At 42.2% G+C, this 24,222-nt stretch overlaps 1 protein-coding gene across 15 annotated transcripts in view; it reads right to left on the bottom strand.

Moving 5' to 3' along the window:
* The window catches only part of AGRN (agrin), a 670,274-nt gene that overhangs the window by 208,740 nt on the left and 437,312 nt on the right, over nucleotides 1–24,222 (bottom strand). For all 15 annotated transcript variants that reach the window (XM_075327095.1, XM_075327101.1, XM_075327098.1 and 12 more), the window contains 3 exons: nucleotides 21,856–22,080; nucleotides 16,316–16,540; nucleotides 9,781–9,987 (listed from right to left, as the gene is read on the bottom strand). In XM_075327095.1, the coding sequence (XP_075183210.1) occupies nucleotides 9,781–9,987; nucleotides 16,316–16,540; nucleotides 21,856–22,080 (657 nt within the window). The remainder of the gene's footprint in view (nucleotides 1–9,780; nucleotides 9,988–16,315; nucleotides 16,541–21,855; nucleotides 22,081–24,222) is intronic.

Below are 24,222 nucleotides of genomic sequence, written 5' to 3'. Positions count from 1 at the left end.
TTAAATGTTATCCGATCGTCTGATGTGTATGAGGCCTAATTTATACCGATGAGTACTGATTAACAAAACAAAAAAATGATCATAAACTGCGATGACTGGTAAAAAAAAAAACTAAAAAAATGGCAGAGCCTTGAGTTCTGCGGCTACAAACAGAAATGTAAATGGCCACTGTACCGAATTTCTATTTCATCTCCATATGCCGTGCGGATGAGCGTTGTCTATGCATTACCTAAGAGAAGTAATTTCTTAGAATAATAGAAATCCATTGCAAGGCTCCTGAGGGTGCTGGGATAGTGGGAAAGTAAGTGGGAAGGATTTAGAGTTTTATCTACAACCCTTCAATATATTTAGATTGCAGATGCACAGAGGATGGAGAGGTAGCAGTCATACTGGGGCCTGGGATTCTTGTATTATAAATGGCACATGTACAGATTCTGACTGACGCTCGGGAGCCTTCATTTATTTATTTGCTCTTTTGATAATCACGTCAATTATAAGAACAGTTATTTAAATTGCTACCTGTTAAATTGCTACCTGTTTGTAGCAGATACAGTTCTTTTCGGTTTATACTGAATTTGTTACAAATGGCACAAAAACGGATGCAAACTAAAGTGTCTGTTTTTGAATGGATCCATCTTTTTGCAAAACAAACAAACAAAAACAGATCGTTTTAAAAATGAACACTATGGTTTTCAGTTTGCATATTTTTTTGTGTGTAATAGATCCATTTTTACCACATGCACCTCTAAGCACCTCCAGTGTTCCGGGCTAAAAAAATCTATTTCTCTCTATGATCTGTTTCTCATAAACGTTAATATAAAATTGGATTCAGTAATAATGTTGTGTAGGTGTCATGCGGTGTTCAGGTTCAGACTCGTTAGGTGTCAAGGCGGCGTCAGGTTCTGTTCACACTGCAGAGCAAGTGGATGTCGCCTAGTTGTTCACCTACAGCAGTGTTTCTCAACTCCAGTCCTCAAGACCCACCAACAGATCATGTTTTCTGGTTTTCCTCAAGCAGATTTTCCGGATTTCCTTAAGGTTGCACAGGTGATGGAATTATTTCCTTTCTAATATCGAGGAAAACCTGAAAACATGATCTGTTGGTGGGTCTTGACGACTGGAGTTGAGAAACACTAACCTACAGCTAGGCGTCGACTGTTTAATGTGCTGACCTGGAGAGCTCAGGTTGCCAATTGCCAATCAAAGTAATCTACTTCCTATGTAAGATCCTGGATCTTACTACTCAGCGCCAATTATAGCTTCAGCATAAACTCCAGCGATTCCGGTCTTGTTGGTGAACCTCTTTACAGTTATCTTTGTTGCAATATTGAGTGGACTGAACGTTCCCCAGTACACATATTGTGTCTCCTGTGTGTTTTGAGTGCAGTGTGTAGGAGTTTCCGTTCTTCCATATCCATGTTGTTTTGTGGGGTTTTGTTATTGTGTTTCCAGCCCACCCCAAGGGTGGGGGAGAGTAGGAGTAAGATGTGAGCTCGGATAGGAGTCAGGGTCACGCTGGGGGCTCGGACCTGGCTACCATCAAGCCTACTTATATAAGGGACTGCACAGGGTCTCGAGTTTGAGGGCCAGCCTAGGGGCCCCTGTCCTGTCATTACATACCCCATGACAGTAGGCTACAGTTTTTGATCCAAATTATAAACAGCAAAAGGAAAAGAGGCAAATGGGAAGAGATTGTATGACACTTCCGTTGCAATGCAAATGAATGGATACAGAATTGGATCATCTTATTTTATGACCCCCCAAATGTATCCAAAAATGAGAATAACAATAGGACAAAATGACAGAACTTAACAATGCCTTGATCATTTTTTTTTTTGCAAAGTAGCTCCAAAAACAGAAAAACAAAAATAAATCTCCCATCCATCAATAGGATTTAGCTGATCAGATGACGATATAAACATATGGAGTGCAAATAGCAAGAATGTAGGGAGTCTGTACTGTGCCGCACATTTTGCTGCCGAGAACGCTGTACAGACACACTGTACTGTGCTAATAGGCCCAGGAACAATTCTCAGACTGGTTTAATTCAGTGGGCAGAACTGAAAGTCAATATTTCCTTTTTACATATTCTCTCCAGCTGCTCTCCAAGAACATAATAGAGCAACATTCGACTGTTCCCTACAGGAAAAAAATACTAATAGCAATTAACTGAACTGGAGCGCGACTTTAACCGCATAGTGTCATTGCAAGAGCCGTGTAACTACCTGTAATGAATGGGAGCCCATTAGAGCTTCTTTGTTCCCCAAGTGTTTCAGATGAACTGAAGTCCTACATTCCATACAAACTGCACTTCCAATAGATAAAAAGGAGCTTTTCTTGGATAATTGACAAGTCTAAACTTTGGAGAAAAAAAAACCCTATAATTAATTCCCTGCTTTAGCAGTGACCTGCTGACACCAATGCCTTATTTCTGCTATTGTGATTAGCGTCCTCCAAGGGTGTATCATGTGATAGGAGTACAATAGTGTGTGCAAAAGATCTTTTCCACCCTTTATATTATGTTGACCCAGGAACCACAGTGTATGAGCATTGCTTGTACCTGTCATTTCAGGTAACAGCTCAGAATAGTCTGTCATATGAGTATACATGAAGAAGAACACTACTTCTGGCCATTGTATGACTTGTGACCTCCATTTTTCACCAGTTTTCCCTTTTTGGACTCTCTAATTATCAGTTATCTCTGAGCTAGTGAGTGGAGACTGGCTGTTAAGATACTACACTCACAGATATCAGGGATTTTTGCTCTCCTGTCTCCATGCAAGGTTGCCAACTTGACTTTTTATTAAAAAAAAATCACTGGCAGACAATATTTTTTTACGGGCACATTGGAAAATCATAATATATCATTATGATTATAACAAGTGATCCATGTCTACAGCCCATAATTCTGATATGAAGACATCAGCTACATAATTGCAGTCAAAATAATTTGTGTAACTTCCTTCAGCTTCAAAAAAATCTAGGACACCTTAAAGTTATTTTACGGACAGGTCAAAGAAGTGCCCTTTTTTTCAGATTGTCCTAGAATTTTTGGAGGTTGGCAACTCAGTCTCTATGAAACCCACCCTCAGAAGCATCAGCATGGCGAACATAATACAGAAGTATTAACGAGTTGGCCATTACTTTTATTTTGATAGCCTATCTTTAGGGTAGGTCATCAATGTCCAACATACCACACCCTCACCGAACAGCTGCTCTTGGTGGCGGCAGCAGGCTGCTGGAAATGCTCAGTGAGGTAGATCCACAAAGTGCAAGGTCTGGGTGGACACACAGGCATCGGTGCATAAGGCGGTTTTAGTACGTGGGAGACAGGTAGAGTTACTGGAAGCTGCAGGCAGGCAGACAGGAGACGTCTTCTAGACTGCAAACAGGTAACAAAGGTACAGGAAGCTGAAAGCAGACCGGAGATGTCATGAAGACTGTAAGCAGGTAGCAAAGGTAATGTTAGCCGCAGGTACACAGGAGACATACTGGAGACAACAATCAGGCAGCCGAGGTACTGGAAGCTGCAGGCACTAGACATCCTGGTGTCATGGGTGTGTAACATGTGATAATCATGTGGTTTCTGGCCATAGAAGGTCACTGCGATTGGCAGCACAGAATGCTCCGACTTTACATTGTTTCTGCCATCAGTATTCATTGGTATAGATTGCTTTCCTGCTGGATTCATTTATCTCCCTTTTGGACTCAGCAGGAGCTCAACTTCAACCCAGCTATTGATCAGCATTCCCTTGGTGCTTAAATACTCCTTTCTTCCTTGGACTGGTGCTGGTGATATTTTCAGTTCCTTCAAGCGGAGGTTGCAAGCAGGTGGCTTGTACTTCTCTGTGGTATCGTTGCTGAAAGCTTTACTGAACTTTTTCCTGAGTCATGTAATGATAAGTAGTTTATGCTTTTCCCTCTGTGTGTCCTCCTTGTGTCTTCTATAGTTGTTTAGTGGGCTTGACGAAGAGCTCATCCCAGCCGTTCCCTATTTAGGGTGCAGCACTAGAGATACCTAAGATCAAGTATCCGACTTGGCGCATAGGTGCGGAATCTTTCTAGGGTGGTGAGGGACCACAGGGACCAGCAGTAGGTTTGGTCAGGGGTCACCATATTCCCTCTCCCTAGACACAGGCTTTCCCTTCCCTTTCGCCATGGGCTTGGTACTTCCCCGTGCCTAGTGTGACATCTGGAGACCGCAATGAGGTACCACAGGTACTGGACGCTGCAAACAGACAGGAGACAACCTGGAGACCACAGAGGGGTAGCAGAGGAACTGAAAGCTGCAGGCATACAGGAAACATACTGGAGACCATGGACAGGTACTTAGCAGGTTGTGGTGCAAAGGCAAACTAAGAGTCTTAATACCAAGACACAAATGTGGGTCTTGGTAGGTCTTTTATAGACCCAAATGTATGATAACAATTCGGCACTGAAGATAAAATGCCAATAGGAAGTGGTTCAATGCAGGTGTTTTAATTACCAATAGGTAAATGACAGATATATGACCCAGCATTTCGACTTACCCTGCTGAAACCGACTCTTTTACTTAGAGATACCCTTGAAAAAGTTGAAACATACACTGTATCTATCTGTGAAGACACATTTGTGTAAAATGTCTGTCAGGGGTTAAAGTTCTTAATTGGCCAGACATAGATAGATCCCTGTGGTGTGTTAACTAGTATTTGTTGAGTCATTGCTTTCCCCAGGATGCTTTTCCCAGGATTATTGGAGCCTCCTTTTGCCTGAGAATGTGCACTGCTAAGTTAATGTAACTTCCCCCAGCCTTTCTGTCTACCTAACTCAGATGAGAATTAACTATGCGGATTCTAATGCCACCCAATAAGAGCACAGGCTTATTCCACCAATCCAGTAAGACCACATTCCCTGGAATGAGTGCCCAGGAGATATAAAAAGGGACTGTTGGAGTGACCAGGTTGTTCTTTTGCTACATGGCTTCAATCTAGGGGTTTCGATCAGTCCATTACAGAACCTAGGCACTTTGGCGCCGGCTAGGGAATCTGAAACTGGATGACACTGTGCAGGAGCACCGCCAAAAATCCTAAGATTCGGCTGGAAGAAACCTGGGTTGGGACAGTTCGGTTACCTGGCTACGGACCTTTCTGTGCTCGTGAAGCTTCCTACGCTTGTCCTCATCTTATTCTCGGTGCGTGAATGCCAAAAGCAAGGTGCTGCTGGTTTGGGGTATGTGGCCCTGGAAGCTCCAAAGGCACGAATATTCTAATCCTGGTGAGCTAGTGGAAGGGTGAGACTCCGTGCCTGTTACATCGTGTGATTTGCATGGCTTTGTGTTATGTGCCTTTGACTGTTGGGGATCCAATAAAGTATCACTATTGAGGTTCCTGCACCCTGTGTTGTCTGAGTAGTGTTCTGTCCATGGATAAGGAATTTGGGCGTTTAGTTGAGATGAGCCCTGGTTCATGCGGTATTTCTAAAGGCGGCCGGGCAAGTGGACAAGAGCATCCACTGACCCGAGTCTCCACACTATCATTAAGCAGTCGGCCAATAAAGCAACTGCATTCATCACTTCCTATTGGTATTTTATCTTCAGTGCTAAAGGGTTATCATTAATTTGGATTATCCTATTATACTTCTCAAGAACACGAAATTTACTCAGTAGCACGAGCCGAAATATTATTATTTGGCCCTGTCATATGCTCACATGGGAGCACGTCGGGCTACTTGCAAAGTCTGACATGGAGCATAAGAAACTGTAACGTACCGGGGTAAAGGGAAGAGGTCCCAGACCGGGGACAGGTGTATAACAAATGTACCCCTGCTGTAGTTTTACAGAACAGTCTGGTATAAAATTCCGGATAAAACAACATAAGCAATGTATAAAAATAACCTAATGTAGAAAGATATATTTATGATAAATGCACATATGAAACATAACAACATCTGCCCCCCTTTTATCTTAATCTAATGCTAGGAACGTGTTAGATGAGGAGTGCAACAGGACCTGGAGCCCACCAGAAGGTGTTCATTGCATTGCTTTCTATGCATCCATCATAGTCACAGAATGCAGGCTGATTATGGCGCACATATGGCACCCCCCCCACCTGTTCCTATTTTATACAGATTCCTACTCCTGTCCTTCTCATGGCTCTGATGGATGGATGTGTATAGATAAATGTGTCCTGTGACATGAGCAATACACATCCTACACATCATTACGTTATATCAGCATCTTGTGTTTGAACAGTATATATTATATATAAGCCTGTGCTGTCTCTCGGAAAGTGTGCATATGGACCGAGAGAAAGCTACTGCAGAAATAGATTTTGCAAAACAACACTAAAAATATCTTCAGGTGGGAAGAAAGGTATGCTGCGTGATAGTGTTCAGATGATGAACGCTATGGTAGCATATGTGCATGTGAACGTGCATTGGCATTTTATCAAGGTGTGACAGGGAAGGAATAATACGGGATAAGCACAGGTGCTGGAGTTATACTAATTGGGTGTCAATAAAATATTCTAATGGAGGTTTTGGAACCATTATATGTCAGTTTTGCTAGAGCTGTAATATATGATAAAGATGCGTGTAAGCTCAACCACATATGGAAACCTGTTTATATCTGGGTAATGGCTAGCAGTCTCCCAGCTTGCATCACTGAATATGCCTGGCAGGTTGCTATTTGTGATAAATGCATGTCTAAAGTATACACTTTAATAAATGTCTCCAAAGCTGGAAGTAGAGCAGCTTTATAAATATATTGCATTATTTATCTTGCACTGATCCAAACTTAGGCAGGCTTTGCACACTACGACATCGCAGGTGCGATATCGGTGGGGTCAAATCGAAAGTGACGCACATCCGGCGTCGCAGTCGATATCGTAGTGTGCAAATCCTTTTTGATACGATTAACGAGCGCAAAAGCGTCGTTATCGTATCATCGGTGTAGGGTCCAACATTTCCATAATGCCGATTCAGCAACAGGTACGATGTTGTTCCTCATTCCTGCGGCAGCACACATCGCTGTGTATGAAGCCACAGGAGCGAGGAACATCTCCTACCTGCGTCCCAGCTGCAATGCAGAAAGACGGAGGTGGGCAGGATGCTTACATCCTGCTCATCTCCGCCCTTCCGCTTCTATTGGCCACCTGCCGTGTGACGTCGCTGTGACGCCGCACGACCCGCCCCCTTAGGAAGGAGGCAGTTCGCCGGCCAGAGCGATGTCGCAAGGCAGGTGAGTGCATGTGAAGCTGGCGTAGTGATAATGTTCGCTACGGCAGCAATCACAAGATATCGCTGCTGCGACGGGGACGGGGACTATCGCGCTCGACATCGCAGCATCGGCTTGCGATGTCGCAGCGTGCAAAGTACCCCTTACAGTCTGTATAATAGACTACAACTTGAGCAGAGGTACAGAAAAGCTACAGAAGAGCTACAGCAAAGATATTGAAGAGCTAAAGCTGAGCTACAGAAGAGCTACAGCAAAGCTACAGAAGAGCTACAGCAGAGCTACAGAAGAGCTACAGCAGAGCTACAGAAGAGCTATAGCAGAGCTACAAAAGAGCTATAGCAGAGCTACAGAAGAGCTATAGCAAAGCTACAGAAGAGCTATAGCAAAGCTACAGAAGAGCTATAGCAGAGCTACAGAAGAGCTATAGCAGAGCTACAGAAGAGCTATAGCAAAGCTACAGAAGAGTTATAGCAGAGCTACATAAGAGCTATAGCAGAGCTACAGAAGAGCTATAGCAGAGCTACAGAGGAGCTGTATCAGAGCTACAGAGGAGCTGTATCAGAGCTACAGAAGAGCTGTATCAGAGCTACAGAAGAGCTAAAGCAGAGGTACAGAAGAGCTAAAGCAGAGCTACAGAAGAGCTACAGCAAAGCTACAGATGAGCTATAGCAGAGCTACAAAAGAGCTATAGCAGATGTATAAAAGAGCTATAGCAGAGCTACAGAAGAGCTAAAGCAGAGCTACAGGAGTGCTATAGCAAAGTTACAAAACAGCTAAAGTAGAGCTACAGCAGACCTACAGAAGAGCTACAGCAGAACTACAGTAAAGCTACAGAAGACCAACAGGAAATCTACAGAAGAGCTACAGCAGAAATAAAGCAGAGCTACAGAATACCAATAGCAAAGCTACAGAAGAACTACAACACAACAACAGAGCTACAAAAGAGTAAAAGCAGTAAAGAATGGTGAGGACTTGGGGGTTTGAGCTTAAATATCCACAGAAATGTTGACAACTATTAATATTATGGAGCACAGGGACACTGACTGCTCTTTTACTGCCTCCATCATATTACTCTGCCCATGTGTATGATTCCCTAAACATATTAGCAATAGGTATATTTGAGTAGGTATAGGATAATACTCTACCTTCTACTATTGGCATTAGATATACACATGCCTCATTGGACTTGTTTGTGTCATCATGATTTCACTCATACTTGGCAAGCTATAAAATGACTTCTGCCGGCCTATATGGATTATTTTTCCGTCTTTATAAAATTATACAATCCTATTATTCCTATGATACAAAAGGATTTGAAGATTGCACACTTGCCGCCTAAGTACAGATATGCATGCAGACCAATACAGCCGAGGCACGATTGTAAATTGCAAGGTTCTTCTGCGAGATTAGCTCTTTTGCAACAGTATATGCAACGATATTTGTTTTGTATAAATTCTGATTTTTAGAAGAGGACTTTAAGAGGATTTTTTTTGCAAAGCACCAATACATAAACAGGCAACAAGCACAGAACAAATCAGCACAAACAAGTGGATTAAGGAAGGAGCTAAAAGGTTGGTGGAAGCCCAAGCTGCACCAGTGCAAAAGCCTGGAAGCGAGCTCAGAAAAGCAGAGGGATTTTAGACCACACTAATTAATGAGAGCAAGCTGTGGATGGAGAAGTGTGGGAAGGAGAAATGAGTGTCTGGAGGTAGACAGGTGGTTTAGACAGCAGACCTCAGACCGAAGACCTCACAGACAGACAGAGGAAAGCAACCAAGGGGGTCATCCATCCTTACTCCACAGAGCCTCGGCTGAAAAGAAAGACACAAAATACAGGGAAAGAGGAGCACACATGGAGAAAATAAGGTCTTAGATTGAGCAGAAAGTCAGCCAATTATGTGGGGGCATCCAAAGCAGTACCCTGTGTCTATAAGCACCTACCCAGCCCCCTCCCCATGTTTTCAAGGACAAGTAACAGCTGCAGGTTCTTCTTGGACAGCATTAAAAGTATAGAGCAGCCACATGTCTAGAAACAGGGGAAAAAAAAGCGAATATCCAAAGTAGCAAGGGAGAGAATAGGACAAGGCGTCATTAGCAAAGTTAACACCATTTAGTTTTGTCTTAAGGACTGCCAATCCTCAGACATTTCCAAACCTTATCTGGTCACCCGCTGACATTTACCCATTGTACAATTTCTCTATGAAGGAGAGACAGAGACAGAGAGAAGAAAGCAAGACATTAGGAAGAACGAGAGAAGAAACAGATATCAATAGGTTTTCTCGGAATTGCACAGGAAAAGGTCAAAGAACATTGACACAAGTGGCAAGATGCATAACCTTAATGAAGATGGAGATATGGAACACATGGAGAAGCAAAGGAAATGAAGAGCCCCCCCCCACACTTTCTCCTAAAAATTACCTCCCACCAACTCATTTGCGTAGGTGAGGAAAGCTCATTGTAGGACCATTCGGAAGCACGATAGAGATTAGGAAACCTTACCTTTATATATGGACAAACATTGGGAGATTTGAATAACATATCAGAAGTAGTCAGGGGAATGTACTCACCGCAAGGACCTTTATGTTTCATTGGAATGGCTGTTTTCTGGATGCACTCAGCTCTTTGCCGCTCACAATCATTGGCATAAGTGCGGCTGTCCCGGCCGCAGACAGGCTTGTAGGCCCCGTCACAAATAACGCGGTCACAGGAGCAGCGTGTGACTCCTCGACGATTAAGGCACACAGAATTGTGCTTACATTCATCCTTGCACTTATCTAGAAAAGGAGATGTAAACATTTTAATTTATATTCTTTTATAAACTTTTTTTGCACATTATGTAAAGGGTCTGTCCTTTAACAATTCTTCACCACTACATCTCCAAATAGTTGTACTTTGATTGTGGCCAACATCCTCCAAGCCCATCAGCATTCTTGTTGTTGAGGATCCAAACAGTTTTAAGATTTTAAACAGTTGACAATGTTAATACCAAAAACACAAAGGATTGGGAGTAGAGTTGGCAAAAATCGATTTTCAGGACCCAGATCATCTGCCACGTTAGTAATCTGTGACCACTGGACGGGAGCCCTGAGAACTGCCTCTTACCTCCCAGCATCCACAGTTAGCCGACCTGGCACAATGTCATTGTTGCGACATGACACAGTTGAAAGAAGAGGTGTCAATACGCTCCGGTAGGAGGCACGTCTCAGGGCTCCCATCCAGATTAGTGACCAGTCCAATGGAGACTCAATTTGCATCAACTCTAATTTCAAGCTAAGTTTTGTACCTTCCTGCAACAAAACAGTCTTTGCAAAAAAAAAAAAGTAGACCATAATTTGATTGCTTTTCCACTTTTGCCATCTCTTGGTTGTTAGAAGAGACCCTGATGATAAGAATTAGGGTCATCACTAACAATCATTTGTGATCTGTGGAGGAACCTGGTAGTATTTATTTCTCCTACAATGCCATTACAAGTAAAATGGACCATTAATCAGTTTTCCTTAAAATCATAGCCCATGTAATGTATGGATGTGCTATGTCCTTCAGAGTGAGTCATTCTTTATGTTATATGTTATAGCTAATTAATGAGGGTCCTGAAGATGGGTCATTAGTATCTCAGTTTTCAGTAGCAGCATGATAACACATACTGTAAAAACACATTTTAAAGGGCAACTCACTTCTTCATCGGGAGGGGAAGAATGAGTGATGCTGATTGCCCATGCAATAGATCTGCCAGTCATCTTATGATGAATTATCAACAGTGCCTCTCACCTCCTGATTTGGAAGTGAAAGGTGCTAAAGAACACATAACTTTCCTGTTGTACCCTTCCCCCTATGACTACAAACATGAATTAATTCAATGACAAATCAATTTTGTAAGGGCTATCAGCCACCAACGCCTTGTAAACGGCATCTACCATCTGTATATAGATTTACAGTTGGCTTCAGAACTATTTGGACAATGACACAAGTTTTGGCATTTCAGCTTTTTACTAAAACATTTTCAAGATACAGGTATATAAGCAATATGGCTCCAAAGTGAAGCCTCTCAGCTCTAATTTGAGATATTGACATCTTAATCGAAGTAAGGTTTTAGTAATTACAGCTTTTTAAAATGTAGCTGCCTCTTTTTAAAAGGACCCATAATTGTACAATTATCTCAAAAGCTCTTTAATAAGCTACATGGGTTAATCCCTCATTAATCCATCATCAATTAAGAAGGTAAAAGGTCTGGAGCTGATTCCAGGTGTGGAATTTACATTTGGAAGCTGTGGCTGATACTCGCAACATGTGGTCAAAGGAATTCTCAATGAAAGAGAAACAGACTATCATTAGGCTAAAAAAAAAAAAAAAAAAAAAGAAAGAAATCCACCAGAGAGATAGCAGAAACATTTTTGGTAGAATCTGAAAAAAATAGCACACAAAAAGGCTTGGACATTCACAGAGGACAACAGTAGTGGATGAACGCAGAATTTTCTCCATGGTGAAGAAAATCCCTTTCACAACATCCACCCAAGTGAAGAACACTCTCCAGGAAGTCGGTGTTTCAGGATCCAAGTCCACCATAAAGAGAAGACTTAATGAGAGCAAATACAGAGGGTTCACCAGCAGGAGCAAACTATTACTCAGCCTAAAAATATAAAAGATCAGATCAGACTTTGCAAAAAAAAAAAAAATCTAAATAAGCTTCTCAGTTCTAGAAAAGCATTCTATGGACAGATGAAACAAATATCAACCTATACAAGAATGATGAGAAGGAGGTATCGATAAAGCTTGGAACGGCTTATGATCCATAGCATAGCAAGTCCAATGTAACATGGTGGAGGTGGTGTGATATCCGGGCATGCAGGACTTCCAATGGCCCTGGGTCACTAGTGTTTATTGATGATGTGACTGAAGACAGAAGCAGCCGAATCAATTCTGAAGTGTTCAGGGCTATACTTTCTACTTAGATTCAACCAAATATAGCAATGCTTCACAGGACAGATGGACAATGACTGAAAACATACAGTACAAAGAAGTGTAATATTCTGTAATGGCCAAGTCATCAACAGATCTCAACCCAATCAAGCTGCATTTCACATACTTAAGACAAAATAAAAGGCAGAAAGATCCACAAACAAGCAACAACTGAAGTCACTGCAGTAAAGTTTGGCAAAGCATCTCAGTGCCTGCAAAGGATTCTCTACAAAGTATTAAAACTGAACATTTTATTTATGCTAAAAGTACTTTGTCCAATTACTTTTGAGCCCCTAAAATGAGGCTTTGTAGAAAAATGGTAGAAATTCCTAAATGGTTCACATATTTTTGTTCAACCCCTTTAATTAAACCTGAAAGTTTACACTTCAGTCGCATCTCAGTTGTTTAATTTTAAATAAAAAATAGAGACCTACAGAGCTGAAATCATAAGAGATGCGGTCACTGTCCAAATATTTCTAGACCTAACTGTATATTGATTGATGTAGCAATCTAAAATGTTAATGTAGAATAAATTATTACTAGTATGGCAGCTTCTGTCCAGACCTTTTAATATACCATATTTTTCGTTTTATAAGATGCACTGGATTATAAGACGCACTCCAAATTTAGAGAACAAAAAGTTAAAAAAAAAAAAAAAATGGGGTCCGTCTTATAATCCGGTGGTGTCTTACCGGGGAGGGGGCGGTGGCGGTGGTGGAACAGGGACACAGGAGGCAGGGGTGGTTGTAGAGTAGGGCGATGCTATAGGCAGTGCGGTGGATGTCCCAGTTGCTCTGTCGGTGGTGTGGGCTTCAAAGAAATGGCACCCAGAGTCGGCGCATGTGCAGATTGAGCTACCGGCTCAATGATAAGCTGAGATCTCATCTGCGCATGCGTCACTTCCGGGCACTATTTTGCTTAAGTCCGCTGCTGAGAGATCAATGAGCCGGAGGAGGCATGAGCAAGGATCTGATCTACAGCTGAGAGACCATCTGCGCATGCGCCGACTCTGGGTGCCATTATTTGAAGCCTGCACTGCCGACAGAGCATCTGGGACATTTGCCACACCGCCAGCAGTATCACCCTACTCTACACAGCCAGCACAGCACCTGCAACCAGCACAGCGCCCACAGCAAGCACAGCGCCCGCAGCAAGCACAGCGCCCGCAGCCAGCACAGCCCCCCACATCCAGCACAAGCCCCCGCAGCCAGCACAGGCTCCCGCAGCCAGCACAGCGCCCGCAGCCGGCATAGCGCCCGCAGCCAGCACAGCCCTCAACAGCCAGCACAGCCTCCTGCAGCCAGCACAGGCCCCCGCAGCCAGCACAGGGTCCCGCAGGCAGCACAGCACCCGCAGTCATCACAGCCCCCCCGCAGCCAGCACAGGCCCCCGCAGCCAGCACAGGATTCCGCAGCCAGCACAGCGCCCGCAGCCAGCACAGCGCCCGCAGTCATCACAGCCACCAGCAGCCAGCACAGCCCCCGCGGCCAGCACAGCACCCATTCTCCACCTCCCAGTAAACTACATTTGGATTATAAGGGCTCGTGCGCACGTTGCGTCATGTCACTGTAGAAAATTCTGCAGTGATATGACAGCTCATGTGCGATTCAAATCGCTGCAGAAACACTGCATAATGAATGCAGTTTTTCTGCAGAAAAAATGCCGATTTCATGCGCTCGGGATGCTTCCTCTACCATAGACAGAGTGGGAGCTGCATCCAAAGCGCACGGAATAATTAACATGCTGCATTTTTAAATTCAGTGATTTTATCAAATTTTTTACACGCAAATCGCTGCGTTCAAAAAAGCATCGTGCGCACGGATTATGCACAATTTTCATAGATTGTGCAGGGGACGCAGGACGCATGCGCTTACGCTGCAGTGCTAAACTCTGCATTAAAGCATGAAATTACACAACCTGCGCAAGAGCCCTAAGACTCACTCCTAATTTTCCTCCTAAATTTTGAGGAAAAGTGCATCTTATAACCTGACAAATACGGTATAAAATGGCAAAGTGATTGCAATATCTGCAATGTACCGTATAAAGCCATGTACACTATAAAGCATAAGGATAAGTGTACTGGATACTTAGAGTTGTGTTAATTATTGTCAAACAGATCTAAGTCCTTTCTGCATATATAATGCTGAAGAGTTTTATCAATTTCATCTAAAGGTTAAGAAAGTCCATCTAAGAGGGTCTCAGCAGAAGAATGTCCTGTATTGTGCAGTGATGCTTTGCATTCTTTTATTTGGCATCTCTAAAAGCACATTTACTGTCGCACAAATCGATGGTAAAGTGCCAACACAGACTTCTATTTAAATGTTTCCCGACCGCATAAGTGTCATTTCACTCTAAGAACATTTTCTTTGTGTTAGAAACGCTTCTATTCAGACGGTGACAGTGTCAGGAAGACATTGATTTACTGCTTCAGACTGCAGTGTTATGCAGAGTTGTGAACGGTACTGTGCAACAAAGAATGGTGCCATCTTAAAATATATGCTCAAAACTGTATGTTTTTGCCACACCTTGCATATGGGGTTCATAAGATCAAATTTCTTTAAAAGCCATGTACATATTGGCATAGAACCTTTTAAAACTTATTTGTTTACGAAAAGCAAAAGTTAAGAAACTTTTTAAATAGTATTCCTTAAATATTTTCTACATTTTTTTGCTGCAGAGTGTGAGAGAACGTTGCAAAGCTGGGGTCCTTGGTTCAAATCCCACCAAGGACGACATCTGCAAAGAGTTTGTATGGTCTCCTAGTGTTTGCGTCAGTTTTCTCCAGGTATTCTGGTTTACATCCACATTCCAAAGACATACAAATAGGGAATTCAATGGGGACTGTGATGATGATGTCTGTAAATCTCAGTGGAAATGGCACTATGTAAGCAAGTTAAATAAATATATCTAGTTAAATGATCTGAAAAAATGTATAAATAAATCTGTGTCACGTCGTCTCCCTTTGACAGGCTCAGGCTCTGAGTCTCTTTTTACCATCTAATACTCTACACATTAAGCATGTTTTTTCCTTTTGGCATGCACAGGGTTAATGTCAGTTTTCTTGCTAGCAGCAAGCTCATTACCCCAGATCAGCTGTTTCCCCTGATGACCACTCCCAACCTGGATGTATACCCTCTGCTCATATACCCTCTGCTCCCAATAGAGGGAGCCAGTTATTCAGATTTTATTCTGGAGCTTGGTCTTGAGATGGAAGGAGGTGTTTGGTGCTGCCGTCAACTTCAGTTGTTTGGTGTGGATGTATCCCGTTGTTTAGTTATCTTCCTCTAACCATATTTTGCCACCTATACACCTCCCTGTTGTTCCCGTGTTGTTTGCTTTTGGGGTGCGTGAGCTTTGCTGTCCCTCCATCTGTGTTGTTTGTCGGTGGGGTGTTTGTAACTACTGTCCTTGCCCAACCCTTTGGTGCTGGGTGTGGACGGTGTTACATCAGGGTCTTGGACAGGAGATAGGGACACGCTGGGGGCCCAGATCTCACCACCATCTAGTGTACCTTGGGTTGAGGGGTCAGCTCACAGGTCTACTTAGTCTTAGGGCAAGCTTAGGCGTCCCTATCCAGTTCCATCATAGTCACCAGTGTGAGTCTGTCTCTGCTTTCTCCCTAAATATTATTGGCTCTCCATAAAGCATCTAAATTTTTATGGAGAGCCAATAAAACAGACCAGGCAAGCAGTAGTATACATGGAGAGTAAATAAGTTCAGGAGCGAAGCTGTACTGACACATGAAACCAGGTGAAACCAGCAGCTCCCTGGATACAGGCAAAGTTCCTATCCAGCCTATATTACTGGGAGAGACACTCCCAAAATTAGAATAATCAGAAAATTGGATCAGGTTGCAATTGTGTCAGTGTGGCTGAAAATCAATGAAGAAGTGAAGATTGTAGTTTGAAATGTAATGCAATTTTATTAATTGCAACCAGACGTCAAAATATGTTTTCTATATCAAAAGATACCCATAGCCTTTAAAAATATAGAAACACCGTAAGAAATGTAAATATAAGTGTCAACATATTTTTGTTAATTCCTTATTTGGAGTAATATACTAAAAAAAGCGCATTACATTCATGGTCGATGCCACTTCTTTGTATCCTACTCATAGATCCGTTACCAAGGACGGAAGTGTCTTACCCTGAGCCTGGCATGAGCCTGAGCGCACTTTCATCAGCTCTATTCCTCGAATGCTCCCGTTCCTGGTCATCATACACTCATTGTCATAGGTCACTCCATCATCGGCACACACAGGTTCTCTCCGGGCTGCACAGTTCTCTGGCCGTGACAGCATTTCCACTTTGCGGCTGCGTGGGTGTACCCTGCATACTCGATTCATGTCATTTAGGGCATTCTTACATGGGTCTAGAAATACAAAGTATATGTTAGCAAGTTGTTAATGGAACCCAAACATTTTCAAAAACTTTTTATATAAAAAGTCCTGGACAGCGCATGTAAAGAATACACGAGGCCTCTGGTAAAGACTTTGTTCTCATTTAAGATACGAGTTTTACCAAAAATAATGAAAGACCCAGCATCTGTATGCTCCTTTATATTTTTTCTATTACCTTGAGATCCAATTTCCATGCTTTTTTTTGCCTATAATGTAATTCCTATGAAGAGGGGAGTCTTGCACAGGTTTTTACCACCCATCACCAAAAGGGATAGAGACCGAATGCACTATGCCCCTTCCCTTCATTAGCTGTTTGGACTACCATTATTTTATGCACTTCCTTGGTCATCATTGTTAGAAGAAAAATATTCATCTAAAGAGCATATATATCAAGATCACCTTGTCGTTGGTTACTGGGCTCACATTCATTGGCCAATACATAAGCAAAGTATTTCTTTTTTTCCAAATATTCCTATAGCAGTAATGCAATACCAGAGTTCCCTTATTCATTGTTAGCATTATAGAGTGCAGCTATATGTATTTTTGTAGTTATATTATGTTTTCAGCTAGCACCTGTTCACACCTATTAAATGTGCGGATCAGTCTTTTTGATATATTTGTAGTACATTTCTTTCTGACTCAGCACTCCACCCTATAAGCAGGCTGCGTCCATCCTCCTTTATAGCTGGAACCGTTTTGTCCAGACATGTAGGTTGTTAGCCCAGATGGAGACATTTAAAGCATACAAGAGATCACCTTGTCGTTGCTTTCCGGGCTCACATGCATTGGCCAATACAGAAGCCAAATATCTCTTTTTTATATATATATTCCTATAGCAGTAATGCAATACCAGAGTTCGCTTATTCATTGTTAGCATTTTAGCGTGCAGCTGTATGTGTTTTTGTAGTTATATTGAGTTTTCAGCTAGCACCTGTTCATACCTGTCAGATGTGCGGGTCAGTCTTTTTGATATATGTGTAGTACATTTCTTTCTGACTCAGCACTCCACCTTATAACCAGGATGTGTCCATCCTCCTTTATAGCTGGATCCTTTCTTTCCAGACATGTAGGTTTTTACCAAACATAAAGGCATTTCAAGTTAGGGTCCCGTTATACAAGAGATCACCTTGTTGTTGGTTACTAGGCTCACATGCATTGGCTGATGCATAAGCTAAGTATCTCTTTTTTCAAATATTTCTATAGCAGTAATGGAATGCCAGAGTTCCCTTATGCATTGTTAGCATTCTAGAGTGCAGCTGTATGTATTTTTTTATGTAAAAAGCATATATACAGTTAGGTCCAGAAATATTTGGACAGTGACACAATTTTCGCGAGTTGGGCTCTGCATGCCACCCCATTGGATTTGAAATGAAACCTCTACAACAGAATTCAAGTGCAGATTGTAACGTTTAATTTGAAGGTTTGAAGAAAAATATCTGATAGAAATTGTAGGAATTGTACACATTTCTTTACAAACACTGCACATTTTAGGATGTCAAAAGTAATTGGACAAATAAACCAAATCCAAAAAAAAAAATTTATTTTCAATATTTTGTTGCGAATCCTTTGGAGGCAATCACTGCCTTAAGTATGGAACCCGTGGACATCACCAAACGCTGGGTTTCCTCCTTCTTAATGCTTTGCCAGGCCTTTACAGCCGCAGCCTTCAGGTCTTGCTTGTTTGTGGGTCTTTCCGTCTTAAGTCTGGATTTGAGCAAGTGAAATGCATGCTCAATTGGGTTAAGATCTGGTTATTGACTTGGCCATTGCAGAATGTTCCACTTTTTTGCACTCATGAACTCCTGGGTAGCTTTGGCTGTATGCTTGGGGTCATTGTCCATCTGTACTATGAAGCGCCGTCCGATCAACTTTGCGGCATTTGGCTGAATCTGGGCTGAAAGTATATCTCGGTACACTTCAGAATTCATCCGGCTACTCTTGTCTGCTGTTATGTCATCAATAAACACAAGTGACCCAGTGCCATTGAAAGCCATGCATGCCCATGCCATCACGTTGCCTCCACCATGTTTTACAGAGGATGTGGTGTGCCTTGGATCATGTGCCGTTCCCTTTCTTCTCCAAACTTTTTTCTTCCCATCATTCTGATACAGGTTGATCTTGGTCTCATCTGTCCATAGAATACTTTTCCAGAACTGAGCTGGCTTCATGAGGTGTTTTTCAGCAAATTTAACTCTGGCCTGTCTATTTTTGGAATTGATGAATGGTTTGCATCTAGATGTGAACCCTTTGTATTTACTTTCATGGAGTCTTCTCTTTACTGTTGACTTAGAGACAGATACACCTACTTCACTGAGAGTGTTCTGGACTTCAGTTGATGTTGTGAACGGGTTCTTCTTCACCAAAGAAAGTATGCGGCGATCATCCACCACTGTTGTCATCCGTGGACGCCCAGGCCTTTTTGAGTTCCCAAGCTCACCAGTCAATTCCTTTTTTCTCAGAATGTACCCGACTGTTGATTTTGCTACTCCAAGCATGTCTGCTATCTCTCTGATGGATTTTTTCTTTTTTTTCAGCCTCAGGATGTTCTGCTTCACCTCAATTGAGAGTTCCTTAGACCGCATGTTGTCTGGTCACAGCAACAGCTTCCAAATGCAAAACCACACACCTGTAATCAACCCCAGACCTTTTAACTACTTCATTGATTACAGGTTAACGAGGGAGACACCTTCAGAGTTAATTGCAGCCCTTAGAGTCCCTTGTCCAATTACTTTTGGTCCCTTGAAAAAGAGGAGGCTATGCATTACAGAGCTATGATTCCTAAACCCTTTCTCCGATTTGGATGTGAAAACTCTCATATTGCAGCTGGGAGTGTGCACTTTCAGCCCATATTATATATATAATTGTATTTCTGAACATGTTTTTGTAAACAGCTAAAATAACAAAACTTGTGTCACTGTCCAAATATTTCTGGACCTAACTGTATGGTAAGCTAAAAAAAAGAAAAATAAAGTCCAGTAGATGCAACATCATGTAGATGCAACATGTGCCTATATTCAGAAATAAAAGGGCTGGACAAGCAAAATTGGGCATTCAGATTCCAGAGGGATGCCCAGTAGTATTTGGCAGCATGGTGGCTAATGGTGAGCACTAGACTATTGGAAATATTCTGTACTTCTTTTGTAGAATATTATTTTATACAGGTCTCAATTGAATTGATGATTGCACAAAACCAGAATTTTCTGACCCAGATACGCACAAGCAACACACAGTGAGTATATTTAGCTTTCGCTTACAATAGCTCGGTGTTCTTAGATATTAATCTAGATGCACAATACACACACTTTGAAGGATGAAATTCACTACACAGTATATTGGTATAACTGTCTTGAGGGAATATAAGCAAAAAAATGGGCCCTAAATGAGATACAGTGAATTCACTCGGAGCAGACAGTTGGCTGTTCCCAGCAGAAATCCATCACCTGTGAGCAATTTGCCAATTATTTCTTCTTTTATTAGTCTGTTATATCCAGGCGTATAACTCACAGGAAGCCTGCCGTTTATTATTACACGATAACATATCTAGATCGCTATCTATGTATATGAATATGTATATCTCTATGTCACGTTTTGGATATATAGGTAATTTGCCGTTTGCCGTCCTCAGCTTGCTCTGGTACAATTCCTCCCTAGCGCCTGTGTATATTGTGTGTTGTTATTATTGCGCCTGGTAATTGCTCTATATTTATTATTATTTATAACGGTAATAGTACATAGGTTTTAATGAAGCTGGGATTTAGGGATCCCTGTTCTCTACTTGACGGAGGTCCCTTTGCCTGTATTCCTCGGTAGATTGTTACTATTATGAATCTTTGCTCTTCAAGGAAAGAATTTACCCTAATCATAAATATGTTTCATTATAAAGGTAGCAAAACGGGATTGTAGATACGTAATGGAAGAGTGTGATTGCAGAGAGGTCATTAGACCAGGCGTCCCTACACTCATGCATGTATATTACATGGGGCTGGCGAAAGCCAAGAAGAATTCGGTTTGGTTCCCTTAAGGGTTTTAAGCTCACTCACCCAAAAATCAATACAATTACAGAACAAAGCATTGTGTTGGCGGGTGCTTACAAATTAAGACCTTTATAAAGTGGCATTTTAGGCAGAAATGGCAACGTAAGAAGACAATGTTCCATACAATATATCCCCTAGTATTGCTGCCATGCACATTAAACTATTGTCATTTGAGCCCATTTCGGCAGGGTCGGCCAACTGTCTATTGTTTACGGACTCCTTCTGGCTCCTCCCCGATAGATGAAGTGGGGAGACACAAGGATCCGACCAGTTGGATTTTCAATGGCTGATTCTATAATTCTCCAGTATAGAAGTCTAGAAGCAGCTCATTTGTAGGGAACACAGGATCACTCTGTCAAGCATTCCTGTATATGGTGGATTCGGGAAAGATAACCGGCGGCTATACAGTTGTCCGGCCAACAGCTATCCAATATGTATGGTGGCTTTAAAGGAATTGTCCAGACACAGGATAGGTCATCAATATCAGATTGGTGGGGGTCAGACACCCATTGCCCCCACCGATCAACTGTTTGTTTTTTTGCCCCGGCGTTTGCCTCCGGCTACTGCAGCACAGATGCTGTGTTTTTAATAGAAGCTGTACTGCAGTAACAGGCAACAGCCGGAAGCGGTCACTCTACTTTGGATTGAGCTGCTCCCAGTGGCTCTGTTGAAACTGTTAATAGTAAGCCGCCACCACAGCAAAAACACAGCTAATAGGTGGGCACACTGAGTATTGGACCTTCATCGATCTGGTACTGATGGTAGTTCTTAAATTTTTATGCCAAACAACCACTTTAAAATACTGATGACATGTTCTTAAAATACATTACCAATATCAGATTGACAAGGATCAGATATTTGGCACACTCACCATTTCCCGATTACGCTGTGGCCAGCAGAAGTTTACAGAGTACACGTTAGACCATCGGGCCATTTTAAGGTACTGCAGCTCTGCTACCTTTACAGTAAATGTGATATGAGCCTCCGTACCAAAGAACTGTCACTGCCCAGTATATACAATTGTGCTGTATCAGTTTGGCAAAACCATAAACTTCCTGCGGCCATATATTCAAGTGTCAACTAACTGGTGGACCTCCAACAATTTCATCAATAGAAAACAATCCAAAGTTGTAATAGGAAAAATAGAAGGAAAAAAAATGGAGCTATACTAAGATAATAGTATAAGTAAATGAAAATATAATAATGTACATATATATTATTTCATCTAAAATATATCCCATATTACTACTCACCACATGGCCCCTCAAACTTCTTGTAGAGGTTCTCCTGATTGTCACAGGCTTGTTTGTTCAGGGCACACTCATTCCGGTAGTCTTTTCCATCACTGCCACAGACCACGTTCTCCGGCATGCCAGCACAGGTGGTTGGGCAGACACACTTTGCAGTTTGCCCATCTGCCGAGCGTACACAGGTGCTTCCATAGCTGCAGGACACAGATGAACAAGGGTCCCTGGAACCTGCAGATGAGAAAATACAGAATAACAATTAGTACATGACAATGCAATCTTAATTATACTGACACCATATCAAGGCACGGTAGGTAGCAATACAGTTCTGAAGCCATAGTTCATCTCACGTTTGTACCTATTTTGTATGTTCGCCATCTAAAATATCCAAAATATACAGCTGTTAATAAAATTAACCGTAATGAATGCGCCTGCTGTAGGGAAATTAGAACCGAGTCCCACTGGGGACAAGCATTGATGTGAGCAAATATATAATGCATAATGCAGAACCTCCAGAGACAAGTGCCAATGCAATCAGAGGCCATTGACTAAAAGAATCATAGCATTGCAATCAGTGAGGTGAGCTGTAGGGAAGCATTTTACATCACTGGATCACTGTGGAGAAATCACTTGGGCATTAGGCTAGTAGAAGATGAGCAGAGAAGCTGGAAAATGTGATGGCCACCAGGAAGCAGTCACCATCTGTTCATAGTTGAGTACAGTAAAACCTCTTTGCAACGGCTACCCAAAAGGTGGTCTATCGGGAATGAAGGGTGGACGGTTTCAACGAAGTTCATAGTATACAAAATATATGGCAGAACTGAAAATCTGAAGTGGAAAAGGTGGTGGACTTTTCTACAAGGTGGTGTTTAGAATGGCTACCCAAGAAGCGGTCTATCAGAAAAGAAGGGAGGGCGGTTTCAACGAAGTTGGTAGTATACAAAGTATATGGCGGAACTGAAAATCAGGCTCGGGTCATCTGAAGTGGAAAAGATAGTGAACTTTTCTACAAGGTGGTCTTTAGGTAAAGTTTGACTGCATTTCTGAAGTACAAAGGCTCATCACGATTCAGGAGACTATATCTACTTGTGACTGTATCTTAAAGTCTAGAAAGCGATATCTATATGGATAAAGGAAATCAAAATTTTAATTAAAAAAACTTTTTGACTGGTCTATGGCAATTGGCATATCCATTCGATCACACTTTACAGCACCTTGTAGGTTTTTGTTTTCTTAAATTAGACATAAAAAAAATCAATGAGTGTTTACAACTTCACCAATAAATAGACACTTAGTGAGGCTCCATACCATGTGTTTCTCTGATGCATTATCATATTGACTACTGCAGCTCTCTGTTAATTGGTCTTCATCTAAATAAACTCTCTTCTCTCCAATGTATCCTGATTGCAGCTTCCAGACTCATATTTCTGTCCAGCTATTAAACAGTTGCCTCCACCTTGTGCCAGTCATTTCACTGGTTGCTATATGCTACACAATATACAATATACGTATGGCACCCAGCCAGAAAGCTATCCACAGGTCTGCAGAGCTTTACATCACATCCCTCATCTCTATGTACCACAGTAGTCATCCTCTCCACAGTGCTGCATTGCTCTACATTTCTTCTCGCATCTGTCTACCACCATACCCATCCTTTCTGCAGAGCTGCACCGCTATACATCTCCTTTAACACCTCTAACTACCAACCTATTTGTCCTTTGTAAAGTTCTGTAACCCCCTACATCTGCATCCTCATTTCTGTCTACCATTCTACAGGTTCTCTCCACCATCATACATCTCCATCTACAGCTCTGTCTACCACCCTATTCATCCTCTTCGCAGAGCAGCATTCCTTTCCATCTCCTTCCACATGTCTATCAACCACCTTATCTGTCCTCTGCACAGTTCTGTACCACCCTACATCTCCATGCTCATCTCTCTCTACCGTGCTAACGGTTTTCTCCAAAGATATGCACCATCGTACATCTCCGTCTACCACTCTAGTCATCCTTTCCTCAGAGCTGTACCACTTTACATCTCCTTCTGCATTTCTACCTACCAACCCTATTTGTCCTCTGCACAGTTCTGTATCACCCTACATCTCCATCCTCATCTCTATATAACATTCTACCAGTTCTCTCCACAGATCTGCACCATCATACATCTCCATCTGAATGTCTGTCTACCACCCTATTCATCCTCTCTGCAGAGCTGTACAACTTTCCATCTCCTTCCTCATCTCTATCTACCATCCTATCTGTCCTCTGCACAGTTCTGTACCACCCATCATCTCCATCCTCATCTCTCTCTACCATTCTACCTGTTATCTCCACAGTTCTGCACCATCATACATCTCCATCTGCATCTATCTAC

The sequence above is a fragment of the Anomaloglossus baeobatrachus genome, chromosome 11 (genome assembly GCF_048569485.1).
Source record: "Anomaloglossus baeobatrachus isolate aAnoBae1 chromosome 11, aAnoBae1.hap1, whole genome shotgun sequence".
Lineage (NCBI taxonomy): Eukaryota > Metazoa > Chordata > Amphibia > Anura > Aromobatidae > Anomaloglossus > Anomaloglossus baeobatrachus.
The sequence above is the reverse complement of the archived record's forward strand: the minus strand, read 5'-3'. Positions and strand labels throughout refer to the sequence as shown.